The following is an 18,268-nucleotide window of genomic DNA, read 5'->3' as shown; positions in this document are numbered from 1 at the left end:
ATCTCCTAAATAACATTTATTTGATGGCCTGCGGAACGACACAGCGTGTTGGGTTGCTTGGAGGCAAACAAAAACATAGCCACAACTATGACTTAAAGTGATATACTGAAGCAGTCAGGCTGACAAGTTAAGAAAACAACTTAAATATTGACACATGATACCCCCCTTACCTTAATCAGTAGCGGAAAGATGCCTTTTCTCTCCTTCAACAGCTTATCCAGCTTATTTCTGGTGACGTTCCTGTCCAAAAGAGAAAATCTGAGTTTAATGTGACTGCACACATATGCATGGAAACTATTCTTTAATGATGCCAAAGGCTCAAAAATAAATCTCTCGCACAAAGCAGCTAATGTCGCCCTTGACCTTGAGGCAAATTAGAGACCACACTGTTTACATGTCATGAATTTGTGAGCTGTTTTCTCTTATAGACAGTCACAGCTGTAAGATGATGAGGAGCAGTATCCATTGGATAAACTACACTGACACCTTCTGGGCACCTGTTTGGTTTGTCTTATATTAAACACACTGAGGAGGACCGCCTGTGTTCATAGAGGTGTCAAGTCTGTCAAGACAGTTTCCGGTGCTAATAAGCTAACTAATAGGGTGTCCATATGGTAGCCTAAATAACCTATATGAGCTTGCAAAAACATTTTTTAAAATGATGTCTGAATAAAAATAAACACACATTTATCACACTGACTTCGGCTAATTCAGAGAAAGTGTGTGCAACAAATATTAAGTAGGTAAACAGTGAATTTTAAACTAAAACTTATGGAAACATAGCGTGCTAACCTTTTCTCTGACGACCTGCTCGGCGCGCTCATGTTGTCATCAATGAACTGGGTGACGGTGATGAGGCGGTCACGCGCCACATGCCCAGCGGTTAGTTCGCAGGCTCCGACCCGGTGACGACACACAGCTGACGGTGTGTGTGATGCTGTTACAGTCAACACACTGACTGAGTGCGCACTGACGGTCTGATTCTCCCTCTTTTCTGACGCAGCTTTTAGGCAGGTGCGTGCGCGCGTGTTAGAGAGAGAGGGGGGGGGGAGTCAGAGAGAGTCAGTGGGAGAGAGAGAGAGATGGGGACAAAGGGGGAGAGAAACAGACACCCACTGAGCTATACATTTTCCTCCTACTGCAGGTCATGGTAAGGCTAACACATCATCTCCTGGCTGGGGGAAGTTTACACCAGCAATGCAAACTTTAAGATTTAAACTATACAAAGATAATATGTATTTTGGAAAAGTTAAAGGTGCACTATGTAGTTTTAGGGAAGATTTTTTTAATCAGAAGGGAAGGATCTTCAGAGAGAGCCCAAGTCACGCCCCTTTCCGTTGGACCCCACGGGACCTTAAACTTTGTATTGAATCGAGGGAGACAAATAAATTTTTCGATCCCACCTGAATCGTGCCATGAACTGCACATGTGTGATGTTGGTCAATTTAAAAGATCATTTTTCAAGTAGAGAAAGTCACATCCATCCCTTATCTGAACCCGCTTATCCTTTTTAGGGTCACTGGGGGGCTGGAGCCGATCCCAGCTGACATTGGGCGATGGGGTACACCCTGGATAAGTCACCAGGTCATCACAGGGCTGACATATAGGGACAAACAACCATTCACGCTCACAATCACACCTATGGACAATTTAGAGTAATCGATTAACCTAACATTTGCATGTCTCTGATTTGTGGCGAAAAAGCAGAGGATGGGATGTGAAAGCACTCAGTCAAACACCTGTAATGGATACAGTGTGAATCTTTTATGAGGGATTCGTCTCTGTATTGTGAAATAAAACTCTGCTTTCATCCTCCAATACTCCAGACAGAGCTCTGCTAATGACTCAGATTAGACTACATACTGAAACTGACACTGTCCAGGTAAACTACGAAATGACGCAGAATACAACATAGACCATAGTTAAAAAATTTGACCTTAATAGGCTTGCCAAATTTGATCATGATGTGTTTGTCCAAAGCTTGATGAGCGTAAACAAACACCTGCTCTCCTCGCTGTCAATGATGAAAAAACTCATTTGGTTGAGAAAAACCTGCATGATATGCCTGATGCTTGGATGTGGTGACTTTTGGCATGAGGATTTATATGATACACGGTGCAGTTTTATACATGAATTAATAATGTGGGTTGGGTTTTTTTTGTCATGCACCACATCTGACGTCAGGCAATCAGGCAACAAAGGCCATTGTATCAAAATATGTTCCTTTTTTTAAGCACCTCTCTCCAGGAAAAAACAAGGTGTACTGTTCTGTAACTTTATAATGTAAAAACAAGCATTAAATATAGATTGGTTTTAAAGATATCTGCTTTACACAATAAATAATAAATACTACTGGCGTCGTATGATATGTTTTTGGAATTCAATATATATATAATAAGAAAAGGAAAAAAACACCATGGATTTAAAGAGTCATTCCCTTTTTGTGCTAATTTCTCTGCGGTGACATGTCAGAAAAATTAAACCATTTGTCATTTTGCTGAGGGTATCCTGAAACTGTCAGAAAGACTCCCTGAGGTCTTGAGGCCTCGTTTTGCAAGCTGCTGAAACTTAACACAGCATTGATCTGATATTTATGTCATCTGCACTGCTAAAGAATAATTCAAAAATAGGGCAGGAAAACTCTCAAAACACTTTACTTGACATGAAGAGAAATCTGTGGTGATGCCATTGCACTTGCATCATCATCTTCATATTATTTTACCATATAACTTCAGCTCAGTCCTGAATCTTGAAATTAGTTGCAGAAAAAAAAAGAAAAACTCACATAGAATTCAACAATGTGGTTTATTTAGAATAAACAAGGCAACATTACAGCACCAGTCAGAAAGCAACATTCAGACATCACTTTAGTTCTGCACATAGAGAATGGTTCCAGCTTCAGTTTTGCACCTTCAGCTTATTATGTGACCAGCTTATTCTTCTGTTATTATAGGCAGCAATGAACCCTAGCACCATTTGAACTGTTGAACATTTGACTGAAGCTAGGTAAGTTTGAGAATAGCACAGAGGGTCTTTTCATCAGTTTTAAATATCTGCTCTGTGCAAAAGCCCCTTCTTGTTATTATGTCTGTACTGCAACAGGGCCTGTGATAGTGTGAGGCTTCGTATAAAGACTGGATTATTTAGAAGTTATTCAGTATGATTATTCAAAATTATGAACTGGTTGAATAATCATACTGAAGTGGTAGATAGTTGTTGTATGACATTCAACAATGTCACTTCAGTAAGGAAAGTAATGCAGATATAAAAGTATATATACAGAGTTTATGTTGAAGGGGATAATCCACCCCCAATCAATCTTTTCAGTGTCAAAAACTAACCCTCTGACTTAAGATTTATGACTTAAGGTCAGATCTTTTTTTATTTTTATAATTATTTTTAATTTTTTTTGCAGAATAACCTTCAAGGTTCTTTTATTTTTGTGGTGGACATTTTTTTTTTCAAGATCATTTTCGAAGTAAATGTTTTAATCTGTAAGAACAGACGGAAAACTTTTGGCAGTTGAAAAAGTGTTAACTGTAAAAACACTTTTTTTGGTGTTTGTAATACTCATTTTAGCCACAAGAGGCTGACACGCACCACTTTTTTAAAAAAGGACGACAAGCACATCAGCTTGTTTTCACAGGTGAATGTTTTTCCCTCCATCTGTTTCAAGGGGAAACAAAATAAGCAACTTAAAAAGATTATATTATATATAGAAATCTGCCACATTACCACATTTTTTTTTCTCCTCACTTGCCTCTTTGAGCTTCTGTATGGAAGTCTTATTTAAAGGTGTGTGTGTGTTTGGTTTTTTTTGTTCTTAAAGGTTACCCATTTTAACTAATTTTCCTTCAAGTCAAGTTTCAGCATCTGTTGGCTGGAACTGCAGACACAATCCACACACTCATATGGCATTTATTCTTTTGACTAAAGTTATTTGTCAGAATATCAAATCACATTTGGATTTGATTTGGAAATGCAACCACGACAGCTGTATTTTTCTTCCTTTTTGTTTATAAAACGTTCCAGATTCCAGATCAGGAAATTTGAGCACTGACCTTCAGAGAACAAGAGAGACAGAATGAGTAACACGGACACATGGTCTTGATTTTCTCCGTTGACCAAGCCTTAAAGTCAGAGGGTGTGTGTGTGAGAATAAGAATGAGTTATAGGGAGGGAGAGGGTTGTAAAGAAGTGAAAAGATACCAGCGGTTCCTTATTTCCTTGTGAGACATTTGATAAACAGCTTTGGTGCACACCCTGCTCTCCCCAACTCTGCCTCACCATCAGCACCCTCTGCTCCATCCTTTCACAGACACCACACAGTGAGACAAAAAAAAAGCACTTGTTTCTTTGGCTGTGTACTTCAGGTACGTCAGACTCGTCTCCCAAAGGACTTCATTACTGAGGCCGCAAGACGGGGCTTTGCAGAGCGGAGGTAGCAGCTGTAGGTCTGGTTAAAAAGGTCAGATCTGATCCTGGTTCAGGTGTGATGAGACCAGATCGAACAGGAGTGGTCTGATGTCTGAGGTTGTGTTATGGTCGTAGCTGAGGCTGAGGTCAGGTTGATCTGAGAGATAAAAAAGAAACATAAGACTTTTTTTTTTAAAGATGCAGAGGTGCTTGTTATTTGATGCGCTAGTACAAAGTGGCTGACAAACATACTTCATCCCAGGTGCTTGTGATGATGTTTTTCGTAGCCTACTGCATTGTTGGAACTGGTACCTGTTGGTGAAAAAGCAGTCATCATGTCAGGCAGATTGGCAATATTTCTGGTTCAGTAATAGTGCAGGCTCAAGTTGTCCACATTACCTCACTTACCTAAGTAGTCCTTGTAGTCCTTGAAGTATTTGTGCCGTAGACCACGTCCATCTGTAAATAAAAAGGACAAAATGGAAAAAACACAATAAAACTGATATCAGATCTTCTGGGTGCAGTGACGTTGTGTGCAATAGACTACCCACGAAGAGCCCGCGTTAAAAGTATGGTACTTTCTGACCAGGTTGTTTCAAACACAGCTGCACTGCAGGACTGGGCACCAATGAAATGACACTGCACATAAGCGATTTCAAGCTATTCAAATATGCTGATGATATGTCTTTAGTTCATCTTTTATTTAAAAGTGATGCTTTATTTTATTATATGGCTCAGGTTTCAAAGCTGAGACAATGTATTGAGTCTGGCTCATTTTAATGTCGGAGAACAAAATGACTTATGACAATATATTCCCAGCAGACCAACTCTCATTATTAATACTGTGGGACCAAACTGTGGAAACTATCAGCTGTTTTAAGTATCTGGCAACCCACAAAGATGTAATGTCTACAACCCAAAAATGTCCAGTTCACTGTCATAGAGGATGAGATGTGAAAGCACTTAGTTAAACACCTAATGGATACAGTGTGAAACTTTAATGAGGGATTTGTTTCTGTATTGTGAAACTCTGCTTTATCATCCAAAACTCCAAACAGAGCTCTGCTAATGACTCAGAGGAGACTACATACTGAAACTGACACTGTCCAGGTAAACTACTAAATGATCTACAATACAACACATAGTTCAAATTGAAAAGTTTAATAGGTGAGAACTTCATCATGATGTGTTCATCCAAAGCTCGGAAGTTCTCGGCCAAATTGTGGCCAGAATAAAACGTAAGCAGTTAACGTTTATGCAAACCACTGACATTTCTACGATATGTGCAAGATACGAACGAAAACGAAAAGAAACGAAAAGATATTTTTAACAAAGCCAGGACATCTTCTGCTTTATTTGTGACTCTAAGCACAGCGTTGTCACGACATAAAATAAACCGCAACATAAAGAGTCAAAGTTTGCTGTCATAGAGGAGTAAAGATACCAGAAGATATTGACATTTAAGAAGGTGGAATCCATTTTGACTTTTTTCTTTAAAAAGTTTAAAATAGTTGGCAATTAATTTCATTGACAATTACTCAATTACAGTAAAAGATTAATCGTTATGGCTCTTACATACAGCAGAGCGTGAAACAGGAAGGCCCTGTTAATCATCAATGACAAAACACATCTTACCTGAGCTGAAGTTGCTCTCCCCTACAACAGTGTTTTTTTGATTAAGTCATCAGTTTGATATTTTTGCCAAAAGAATCAGCCACGGATCATAAGTTGAGGCAGGCTACTGAGTTGCCAGGTCACTCCAACTTGTATATTATTTATAGATCTATTTAATAGGAAAAACCTGGCACCTAACAGCATGTAATCTGCCAAGAGATACCAGGCCTGCCAAGACAGCTGCTGGCACAGCCCGACATCCTGTCTCTGTCCCCTGGTGCCTTATGGGAGCACAAACTTTAGAGGGAATTAGATCAGACTAACAGGAGGTTGGTTGTAAAAATAACACTAACATGGAAGGTGTATATTAAAGGCCTGGATTCAAAGCTGTAGCACATCACATGGCTAATCCCCCATCTATGTTATTCGAGCCATACCGGAGTTTCCACGTTGCTTGATGCACTGTCCCCGGTTGGGGATGCCAGCAGCAGGGTTTCCTGGGTTGATGATGTGGCACTCGTAGCCTGTAGGACAGTGAAGAGGCTCATCTCCATCCTCAGTTGTGCTGCAGGCCTCAGCTAGGGGCAGAAAACACACTGTGCATTAGAAAAAAACACAAACATGAAATACACCAGGGCTGTTTTGTGGTTTGTGCTTCTAGTTGAGTGATCATTTCAGAGTGCATGCAAGCTGACCAGCCGCAGTTACAAGTGTTTTCTCTGACCTCACTGACTGGTCAGGTGTGTGTACTCACCCTGCAGAACCTCTTCAGGGCCGTCTAACAGCCAGCCATTACCCCCCAACCACCGAGGCTTGGGCTGCACCAGCCAGTCCAACACTGTTCAGATCCCAAACACACATACACACACTTAAGACACAACTTTACTCTCTGGTTTGCAACCTTGAGATCTACACACTGCTGTCTGTGTAACCATCTGTGTGTTGCTGACCTGGTGGAGGCTGCACAGACTCCAGGCAGGCGTAGATGCAGCCGTTGTAGCAGCAGCGTTTGTGGCGCTCACACTCTGAGTCTGAACGGCAGCCTGGCACCTCGCAGGCTCTTTCTGGCAGCATCTGGGGTGGCGGCGGACACCGGTCATTCTTCTGGTGCTGTGTGGACTGGGGATGGTTGGCATACTCGTAGTCCTGAGAGACAGAAAATTAGACACATTTTCAGTTAGTCTATAAGAATGTTGATGTGACTTGTTTCTGTCTTGGATGACGCCCCCTTTCTGTATGTGAGGATTTTGTCAATACAATCAGCAGTGGGTCTGGGTCTATAAAAAGCTGCTGCAGGCTCCTGCCATGGTATAGGAATAGCCTAAGTAGGTAATAGTAAGGTTGAGGACCTGTCAACACTCGGTGGATGATTATGCAATAATACCAGGCCAAGAATAGGTCATACAAGGGATCACGACCACCAAGAGCATCATTGGTACCCATCAACTGAGCATCAGTGATATCAGTGAGGTGAGCCAAAAGGACACTAAAAGACAACACCCACCCCAGTCACAGAGAGGTCACCCTCCTGCCATCTGCCAAAGGATACATAAGTATCCACGGCTGTACCACCAGACTGTGGGGCAGCTTCTCTCCTCAGACTTGTGAGACTCCTGAACTCATTCTCAACATTCCCCCATGAAATCGAAAGGTTTTTCTTGTGTAGCATAATTTTGTCCCTAAAGAAATGATGTCATTTTGGAGGACAGCAAGTTCAAATGTTTTTGTTAAACTTCATTAATGATTATTGTGCCTGCCACTTAATGAGAAAAAAACAAAAACCCCTCATCTCTTCTCACTCAGTGTGATTAAAGATTTCAAACAGATTGCACTTAACCACCAGAGGGCAGCAAAGGATCCGAGCAGCAGAGCTACAGCAGCGACACTGCAGGCTTGGCTTTAGTATGCATGCCTGCCTGCTAACGTCTTGATCTGGATAAGGAAGGTGAATCACTGTGCGAGCAAACACTTCCCTGGTGAGCCTGAAAGTAGGCCACAGGACCCTGAGCCAAGCACAGACACACTTCTCACACTTAGACGGCTTTGGCAACGTAAAGTGTAGGCCTACGTGCACACATAGCAAAGCACTTACTTGTTGCTGAGAAGATCTGCTCTTGCGTGCTTTGCAGAGAATAACATGATGGGATATGTCTCACAGCCATGGTCTCTGGAGTTTAATAAGTTCAACCAAACTGCATCTCTTTAATGACGCCTACTTACTGGTTTGGACATAACACATAATCCTCCTGGGCTGAATTTAAGGGGTTTGTACTCTCTTACACTGCTGGTGTCAAATATCACAAGTTTTGTTCCACAGCATGGGCAGCCAGTCATTGTTCTGGGTTATGTACACATGGGGAATATTGCAACAAAATCCCAAGAAGCCCACAGCTGCCCTTGACTAAACATTAACTCTCTTGTTTTCTCACACACTGTATTTGCTTTTGTATAACAAGATACAGTGTGATGAAGTTTCCAGCCCGTTCCCCTCCTTTCTCCCTCCGTCACACAGTCATCATGGCTCAGTGTGAGGAGGCTCAGAACACATGCTGAACGTATGTCTGTTCAGTCATGTGGCTGAATTTCTCTGACTTTCTGGTGTCAGCCATTAATTTGGGAGGGTGTCCCAGGGAGAGAGATGTTTTTTGTATTTTCTTTCTACACCAGATCAGTAATTAGATAATAAGCTTGTGGGTTGCACATGCTCATTAAAACTGTGCTGTTTATTTGGCAGGCTTACCGAACGCTCTTACAAACCAACCAGAAAAAAACGAAAGCAAATGTTTGGCGCTGACATGGTATCACTCATGCTGTATCTGTGTTCACTTCCAACACACATTTACTTGTCCTGGCAGCTGCTAGCTTCGTGGGTGGATGGTTCTTTGAGGGTGGAGGAGGGGCCAGATTCACACCGTGGAGGGACGGAGGGAGCAATGTGTCACTCTTACAGCCACAACTTATGAATGTTACTTTGGGATCCTGCATATTACTGCAAGTAGATACAGTTTGGGATGAGGGCTTCAGATTTTCGGCATTGTTTACATATTCTTTTACTTAAAATATCAGCAAAAAAGTGTTATGTTAAATGTGTCATTATATAACACATCCACAATGAATTATCACCTGACACTAGAGCTCCCCTCCACTTTAACTGTTTTGATTCAGTCTTATTGCTCTTATCAGTTCCCAGATGAAGCCTGCAGCTGTTTTCAGCAAAGCGATTAGCTGGCAAACATAGCGTTCAGAGTGTTTAGCAGCTAAAGACAGATATTTCCATCAGGAGTTGGTGGAGACCAAAACAGAGCTAAAAGGAAAGTAAATATTGAACTTACACTCATCAGGCAGCTGAGAAACACACTTCCAAATTAATGCCAACGCTGCTCTGCATGTGGTTGACAAAACTATGTTTCTGTCTATGGTAAATAAAAGTGAATCATTCAACTTTACGAATATATCTGTGCTTTGGTTGCAAAGTGATGGATACAAACACGCCTGTAGCTTCACATACTTTGACTGGATCTGCTGTTTCATCTCTGTTTTGCCTCAAGTGACATCACACTTCACGCTTTTGATTCATACAAAAGTCTTTTAGTGCCCAGACTTTACTAAACCCAAATATTAGCACCAGCAGTGAGGAAAGCCAACTGTTGCTGTTGCCTCAAGTCCATGTGTCTCTTCACTTCACATTGCAAAGACTACAACTGTGTGCGAGGAAATAACCCTACATACCAAGAGGTGGTGGTAGTCTGGATGTGTCATTCAAAAAGGTAAACCCGAAGACTCAGGACTCCATGTAGCAAATGATTGTCACTATAAAGCCTATCATTTTACACCACTTTTGCTAATATAGCCACTTCTAATTATGATAAAAAGTTACAAATGCCACTGGTGGAGAGGCAGAGGCAAAAAATAAGTAAAAATGCACTAAATGGGCAAAATCATGGATACTACAGCAATAGGCTCAAAGGGCTTTCCCTTTCTTTTCACGTTTTCTCTTCTCGTGGATTGATGTACTGCGCTGAACAGTGAATCAGAGTGATTTCTCTCACCCTGTTTCCACATATTCAGTCAGCTGAAAAGGTGCAGACAAGGGCCAACCAGTGCAAACGGTGCAGGACACATCGCAGAAACCAGGACTGCAGACACTGTCGGCCTGATGTGTCAGGGCCCTTATAAAACTGTTTTTTTCACATATGCAGGAGTAATTCCCAAGACCTGCAAATAGAACATTTGATATTTTCTACTGTGAGTTATTGAAAAATATGTTTTGTTATTGGCACCGACATTCACACAATCCAATTCCTAATCCACTATTTCTACTGCTACGTCTTCTACTTGTACATGTTCCCACACACTGCAGACCACAGGTCCTTCATACTCTTCAGTAATGGCTCTCTAACGTGGAGCCACAGTGGTTCACGATGTCTTGGGTGAAATTAGATCTATGAATGAGGACTAGAAAGTCTGCTGTGATTGGATAATGACATAATGACTGTGGCCCCATGTCTCATATCTGATCAGCTCCTAAAGCATCTTGCTAATGTCTCCTACACAATGTCAAGTGTACTCTTCCTGTTTATGTGTTGTGCTTGTACACATGAATACCATACACAGTAGAAGTCATCATTCTTTACTATATGTTTACTATACTGATCCTTGAGCCTTACTTGCCAACATAACGTACTTCATCTTTTCATCCTTTTTTCCCCTGCTGTACGTTAGCTTACGTCTGCCATTCAGTTCTTCACTCTCGGGCTCCTTTTGTGTCTCTGTATGCCAGGAGGGCCGCCATTCTCTACATCCTGAGCTCTATCACACAATCCTGTTCACATCTCTCTGATGTTCTATGTTGTTTATTTACCCTCCCGTCTGCTGTGCTGCTCCCCTGTAGACACTGCCAGCGGGGCCTGTGTGTGATGTTCACGTCTGTCTGAGGGCATGTTTTCCTCCTCTAGATCTCTCTTCCTCTGTTTTTTTCTTTCTCCTTGATTTTTTCTCTCCCCCTCTCTCCCCATGTCTTTGGTGTTGAAAAGCAGTGGCATGGTGGTGGCTGTAACGATTACTCTCAAACTGCTATTTTTCTCTCCCAGTCTGTCTCTGTGGTTTTGTGGGGAGTCACTGGAGACCCTGTCTGGCTCCATGACTGGACCGGGATCAGGCCGTTCATGGTTCCACACAGAGATCTCATACAGATACTGAGATTTTCTACTTCCTTTGTGCATGCTCACAGACTCCACATACCAGAAAACACACCCAGTCTCAAACATAGGCACATATTTCACTGCGGGGTCAAGGTTGTGCACAAACAAGGAAAAACTGTGTTCTTTCATATAAGTGTCAACTCAAATGCACCATCTCTGCCATGTCTACTAAATGAAGTAGCCCACAGCACACATCTGGTTAACTTTTGAGTTGTCAGGACTAATTTCCTGTCTCTGTACAGGCAGTCAGTTTGACAGAAAGATAGACAGACGTGCAGATAGATGGCGACACGGCAGGCTAAAAATGTGAGGAAAACGGGCAGCCTGTAAATCAGTCGTAAATGAGAGTTTCAGTGAGTGCTAACAGACAAACAGGTAGATGCACAGCTGGGAAAGGGAACTGTGAACATGCTGGTGGAGCGGTGATGTCTAACCTTGAGATGCAGGCGAGCAGACTGAACCCACAAGAGGTGTTGTGAACACAACAGGGCGGGAGTAAACCAGCTGTGAATGCAGCTAATTAGTGTAGGGGAAACAGTCTGAAACAGTGTCTCCACCTGTCAGTCATAACCTGAGGAAGCATGGCCATGAAAGATGAACTCATCTGGATTCTTAACTTGTTTTGTTTGTAGTGCAGCAGCCACAATTTGTTAGGTTGTATGTTAAAAATAAAGACAGTGGAAACATTTCTAGTTTAATATTGAAGAACATCTGTATCTAACCTTTTGTTATGGATACAGATATGTCTGTGGTCTCACATACTCAGACACAGATTTGCTACGAATTTTGCCCTTCTGTTGTTTGTGATGAAAATCTCTCTGCTGCCAAATAAAAGGAATGTCTGGAACAGCAGAGCCTCCTGTTGAAAAAAGTAAAGCAGCAGTTGGTGTGGAAATGAGTTTGTCTTTTTGGTTTTGGTATGTGTATCTATGGCACTGAGCAGTTTAAGTCTAGTAATATGCTCCTAACCAGCGGGCTCACATCATCTGACTGGGATTAGTCCTGCTTACAGTTCATGAAACTACTAGAAAGCTGGATGACTGAACACAATAATTACCATCTTTGCAAAAAATCAATACACTCAAAATGTACACTTTTTTGGGGCGTACTTATACATCTAGCACCCCCACAAAAAAAAGAATTCCAACATATTCCTTCAAATTAGCTTCTGTAGCCTCTCTTTATTTTCTCTCTCCTGTTCTGTTTACTACCTCTTTGCTTTTTGTTCACCAATGCACCCCATTGTGTTCAATAAAAAGGAGAAAGGAAGAGGGAAAATAAGGCTCTGTCTGTTGAACAACCAAAATCCACTTAATGCTTAGTTCCATTAGAATGAATTTAAGTTATTCTGACATTTTTACTAAAACGTGTTGCTGTTTTGAACAGTGGTGAGACCAGGCATTTGTAGGCCACAGCCCAAACTGGCTGTGGCTGTACTGCGTTTGTCATGCATTCCCAGGATTTGTCAACTCTCAGCCTCCAAGGCTGCAAACTATTTCCTGATGATTGCCTTCGGCCAAACACAAAACAGCTCAGGGATGAAAATGTCACATTCCACGTCTGTTAACAAGACAAATCATTACACAAAAGTTAATTTAACATCCGAAAGATTAAACCTGACGAGAATTTACCTCCATAGTAAAGCAAGACAGTCGGACAGTACTGTGTGTCAGTAATTAATTGTAACTCACAAAGGATCCCTTTTTTAAAAGCTACAAATTTCCATCAGTGCACAAGCAGTGTATGAATCTGTTTTGTTTTAGGTAGTGGCCTCAGGCTGAGTCAAACTACAGGCCAGCCCAAGAACAGGAAGTACACATGTTTCTGAGCACCTGTAGGGCCCTGTCTTAATACCGGGTTCTGTCCGAATGATCCACATCACATCAAATAAATGAAACTGTAAAGATTTATGATGGTGGCCGACAGACACTGTTTGTGCACAAAGACATGCTCGGGCAGGTGTCTGAGCCAGACGGTGTTATGGCTGCATGAGACTAAATCATCTGGTCTGTATGTGTGTGTGTGTGTGTGTGTGTGTGTGTGTGTGTGTAGGTGTGTGCAGCATGAAACTGGAGACTGTGAATCAGACGCAATGATTTATTAAAAGGGTAGAACTTGTAAATTTGGAAAGTTCAGATGAAGGTGCTTGAGGCGTTCACTTACACTTATGTATTACTACAGTTGGGTGACTTGTACTTTTAATTTAAACGTATCACTTTCAGTCACAGACTAGGGCTTATGAAACCTTTCCATAACCTACTGTATAATAATGTCACAAATGAATTATCATCAAGATAGCTCTTAGAAAATGTAATTACTATTTTGGAGATAAAAGTTTTCACCTGAATATTGTTGAGTGAGATGACTCTAATTGTGTGTACTGTAATCAATAAGCTGACGAACAAACTAAACCTAAGTCCTCTGTTATTATCTTTTCTGTCACGCCCCTTTCCTCTTTCCCTCCAGCTGTCTACACCCATGTTCTCTCATCTTCCCATCAAACATCTTCCTACTGATTTTACGTTTCCCTCTAATGCCTATTTATGACCTCTACACCCTTATTACATGCATTTCCCCTGTCAAACAGGAATAGGAAATTAGGAAAGTGCTACTGCTGACCTTTGAACCTTGTGTCAGGGGGAGGTCTAGATAAGAGCACTCTGAACCCTGAGACCATCTGACCTGGAGGTCAAACACACACCTTTTCTGGTACGACTTTGACACACAAATCTGATAAAGGGAGTAAAGGCCAAGACTGCAAGTGAGATATAGAGGCAAAGAAGTCATGACTGAAAACCCATTTTAAAATTAAAGGAGACATATTTTGCTCATTTTCATTATTTTATTTTGGATTACTACTAGAATAGATTTACATGCACTAATGCTCAAAAACACATCAGTTTTCTCGTACTGTCCAGTGTTGCAGCTCTGTATTCCCTTTGTTTTTGAAACGCTTTGTTTTAGCTCCTGTGTCTTTAAGGCTTCTGTGTCTATGTCTTTCAGTTTTCTCTGATTGGTCAGCTCACACACGCCTGATCCAGCGGCACTAAAAACAGAGCAGCTGTGCCTAATTAATCCCTACATACCAAACTAGCTGCTAGGCATTCAATTATACAACTGTGTGACATAGTGACGTGGTGTGATGTCACAACATCACAGAATTAAAGGCAGGACTACTGACGAGCCGTTTCGGGGACAGTGTTTTCTGTGGGAGAGAGGAGCTTCTGTTGATGTGGACTTTGACTTTTTTACTTTCAAGACCTTTCACATGCACAAGAACATATCTAACACACTGAAGAAAAAAAACTTAATAGCTCTCCTTTAATTATAAACTTTAATTTTTTTAAACTAAAAGTAGAGGTGGCTGATCCATCCTATCGCTTGCTTTTTGAAAAATCCATATTTTCTTTATAATGTTGATAACTTGACCTACTTATTGGCCTCATCTAGGGAATTGGACTAATTTGAATTCCCATTTAGATAAATAAATCTGGCGAAACCTAGTTTATTTATATATGAGTACCACAAATAAAAAGCCAGGTAGCGAGCACCATGGTGGCCTTGGGTTTGTTGTAACATTTTTACCAATTTTCCTTTCAAGACACAACAGCACAGTGCCCATGTGAAATACTCAGTGACTATAATTTGTCTTTCTGCACGGCTCCGGTGTTATGAATGAGAATGAGGGTGTGTGTGTGTGTGTCTCTGTGTGTGTGTGTGTGTGCATGTGGGGGAGGTGGCTAAAAAAAATGAGAGATTGAAAGATGCAGAGATGAAAAGGTTCAGAGAGAAAACTCGATCTGCATAGCCGTCTCAGCATGTTCCAATTACAGCAGCTTTGAAGCGGAGTCCAGCAAGACAGTGCTTTTGGCCCATCCTGAGAGCAGGAGGAGACGAGAGTAAAGATTTTTGAAAGAGGGGTAAACGGGTGGTGGTGAGCCGAGAGAGGCACATGGACGAGGGGAAGGAGAAAGCAGGACAGAGAGAGGGGGTGAAAGGGTAACTGATTCATATGAGAGAGGGGAGTAGAGATAAAGGCAGAGAAATGAGAGAGGGAAAAGGGCAATGAGGGCATAAAACCACTCCGAAAGTGAGAACATTGAAGCACGAGAGGTTGCGGAGAGGGGGAGCGAAAGAGAAGGCAGCACGCTACAGTGAGCCCTTGTTAGAGATGATCAATCAGCTACACTGAGCTGAGTTAACAAGCAGGGGCCCGGTCTGCAAGTTCAGTTCCTGCCCTATTAATCCATTACGAACACACACACACACACACACACACACACACACACACACACACACACACACACACACACACAAAAGTTGTACATCCAGTGTGCCCTTCAACTACTCATATGGAAACTTGAAAATCAGCGACTTATTCCAACCTGTTGCACACTCCACTCTCTGCTCCTCATCAAAACTGAAAAACTCTCCTGTCAATGTCGATTTTTCATGCCTCAAAATCAAAGCGTGTCATAAAAACTGTGTATTTTCCAGCGGTGGAATACATTTTCAGATGGTCTAGCAAAAGAAGCAACTTCACAATGTACAATGTTCCCCTGCAAGTAGAATTTTACATAAAAGCACAGAAGCATTACAGTAAAATATGTCAAATATCACAAATATAGAGCAGAATCTCCTTTTCAAAGGTCTAGCTGGTTGAAATTGAGCTAATTTTGACTACTTTATAAACTTCTGGGAGTTCGGTTCTATAACAACGCATCATATTTTAAAAGGTGCACATATGATTTCTTTATAAAATCTTTATCTTTAACTAATAATCAGAGCTGTCAAATATATGTAGTCAAGTAAAAAATATATTCCCACAACTCATAAGTAGAATGTAACTAGTAGCATTAACTAAATGTACACAGGGAGAGTAAAAGTTCCTAAAAATCATGCTTAATTACACGTATACTATGTACGATAAGTATAATGCTACAGCCATCAGCCAGTTAGCTTAGCTTAGCATAAAGACTTGAAACCAGGAAACAGCCTGTTTTTCAATTTATGCAAAAACTGACGTTGAAAAACAACATATACGATTCATCTCGTTTGCTTTATCTGCATAAAAACCAAAATAGAAAATGATAATATTTTGGATGTCACTGCTCCCGGCCAAGAAATAGTCCCGCACACAAACCCTCATGTCCATTTTTCACTTAGTTTTGTCTATGGATTAAACAAATGTGATAAAACGTGTTAAATAGTGAGCTTTAGAGGTGCTGATAGTTGGATTTTATTACCTTTGGACAGATTCAAGCTGGCTGCTTTGCTCGCTGTTGCTTCCATCCTTAATGCTAAGCTTGGACTGACATGAGAGTAGTGTTGATCCTCTGATATAACAAGAAATCAGAGCATTTCCTGAAATGTGGAACTGTTTCTTGAAAGGTCCAATTTGAAAGAATTCCCAACTTGTCAAATACTGAGGCTTTGGGATGGCAGCCAACTCGACCTACAATCCCAAAGTGTCAGTAATTGACGAATTGGGAATAAGACTCAAAAATCAACTTTCTGAGGCTTTCAAATTGGACCTTTTAACGCAGTACTTGGCTAAATACACTTAGTTAATTTACATCACTGTTCTTTTCATCCCTGGATTAAAGCGCTCACACCAGGTCAGCATGCCCACCTCTCACCTCAGCCACAGAACTGCTCTCACTGTGTGAAACCAGCTCTCTGTAACAGAGCCGATATTGTACCACAAAACTGTGAGCTTTGACCTACTTCCACTTTGGACGATATTCTGAAAGCTGCCACAAAATAGAGAAAGAGAAGAAAGCCACACACTCATACAAAAGTCAAAGGTGAGGTTAGTTGCCCCACCTTATGGTTGAGTCCTCTTTTCCTGATTCTTCTGGCATCATTTCCTGTGGACAGGACCAACAGGGACAGCAGCAGCACCACAGAGCCCGGCATGGTCTGTGTCCTGCACCCAAACTCCTAACTCTTTATCTCCCTCCTCTTCCTCCCTTCCCGGCCCAGAGATATTCCTTCTTCTCCTCCTTATTCCAAAGTTTTGTCCTTTACGCGTTTGTGGGTTTGCCTTTCCAGCTGGAGCAATAACTCTCCGGTGCTCATGTGCAGCCAGAGATTACACAAGCCCTCTCCCTCCAACAGGACCTGCCTTTATATCTGCCTGAGGAAAAAGTGCGGTGCAGAATGACAGAGTAGAGGGAAGGAAGGGGAAAGTACAGAGGGGATGAATGGAGTCAGTGAAGGGAAGAAACGAAAGGAGAATAGTGAGGGGAGCAAAAGGAGGGGAAAGGGAGAAACAGCAGCTGTCTGTGCATCAGTTGCTGAGAGCTGAAACTGTCTGCTGGCACAGCGTGCGCACATGTCTCTGGGACAGAGGAGGGGGGTGAGAGGAGGGAGGGGAGAGCATTAGAGAGGGCAGGGTGAGTGAGACCTCCCCCCTTGCCCCCTTGTTGCATCTCGCAGCACATCTGGCGATCTTTATGTGACAGAATCGAGTCAACGTGCGGTCAGGACACATTTTATATTCTGCGGCTTTGCTTCACATGTTTTACTTGCGTGCAGGCTTGTAGGAAGGAAAATAAGTGGCTTTGCTAAGTGTGGGGTTTGTAAACACTTGTTGACTGCTCGCCGGGAGTTCAAGTGTGAATTTTAACTATTAACTGTCCCAACATCCGTGTTTACATTCCTGATTCCTCTCGGGGGCAGGATGTGCGTGATTTATCCGACAGCGTGGTGGGGAATACACACCTGCATGTGTGTGAATGTGTGTTTGGAGAGGATGCAGTGTGATTTCAGTGCCACTGACCCATGAAGAATGAAAGCATGTGGCGTGTTTCAGGGAAAAGGGGGCCTCTCTGTCTCTCTCTCCATCTCGTGCTTCCTTCTTCAAGTTGTGCACCCTCTCAAACTAGGACATCCCCCCACCCCCCCCAAACTTACCACTAGACCTTTCTCCCCTTCCCGTCCCTTCGCCTCACCCCATTCTCAGTGTCTTGCACTGAAAGGGAGAAAGAATGCTAAGCCCGCACAAATCTCAGTCATTATTAGTTTTACAGGAG

General features: G+C 42.0%; 1 protein-coding gene across 1 annotated transcript; it reads right to left on the bottom strand.

The window, feature by feature from the left end:
• Positions 1-4,490: 4,490 nt before the first annotated feature.
• On the bottom strand, positions 4,491-17,168 carry wfdc1 (WAP four-disulfide core domain 1). Its single transcript, XM_073472940.1, has 7 exons — positions 17,058-17,168; positions 6,981-7,176; positions 6,785-6,868; positions 6,468-6,608; positions 4,825-4,875; positions 4,669-4,728; positions 4,491-4,573 (listed from the first exon to the last, which is right to left on the bottom strand). Exons 1-6 carry the CDS (start codon positions 17,148-17,150, stop codon positions 4,670-4,672), a joined length of 624 nt encoding a protein of 207 aa, XP_073329041.1. The 5' UTR covers positions 17,151-17,168; the 3' UTR covers positions 4,491-4,573; position 4,669.
• Positions 17,169-18,268: the final 1,100 nt, after the last annotated feature.

Source organism: Pagrus major, chromosome 8 (genome assembly GCF_040436345.1).
Source record: "Pagrus major chromosome 8, Pma_NU_1.0".
Lineage (NCBI taxonomy): Eukaryota > Metazoa > Chordata > Actinopteri > Spariformes > Sparidae > Pagrus > Pagrus major.
This window is presented reverse-complemented; position numbering and strand designations above follow the sequence as displayed.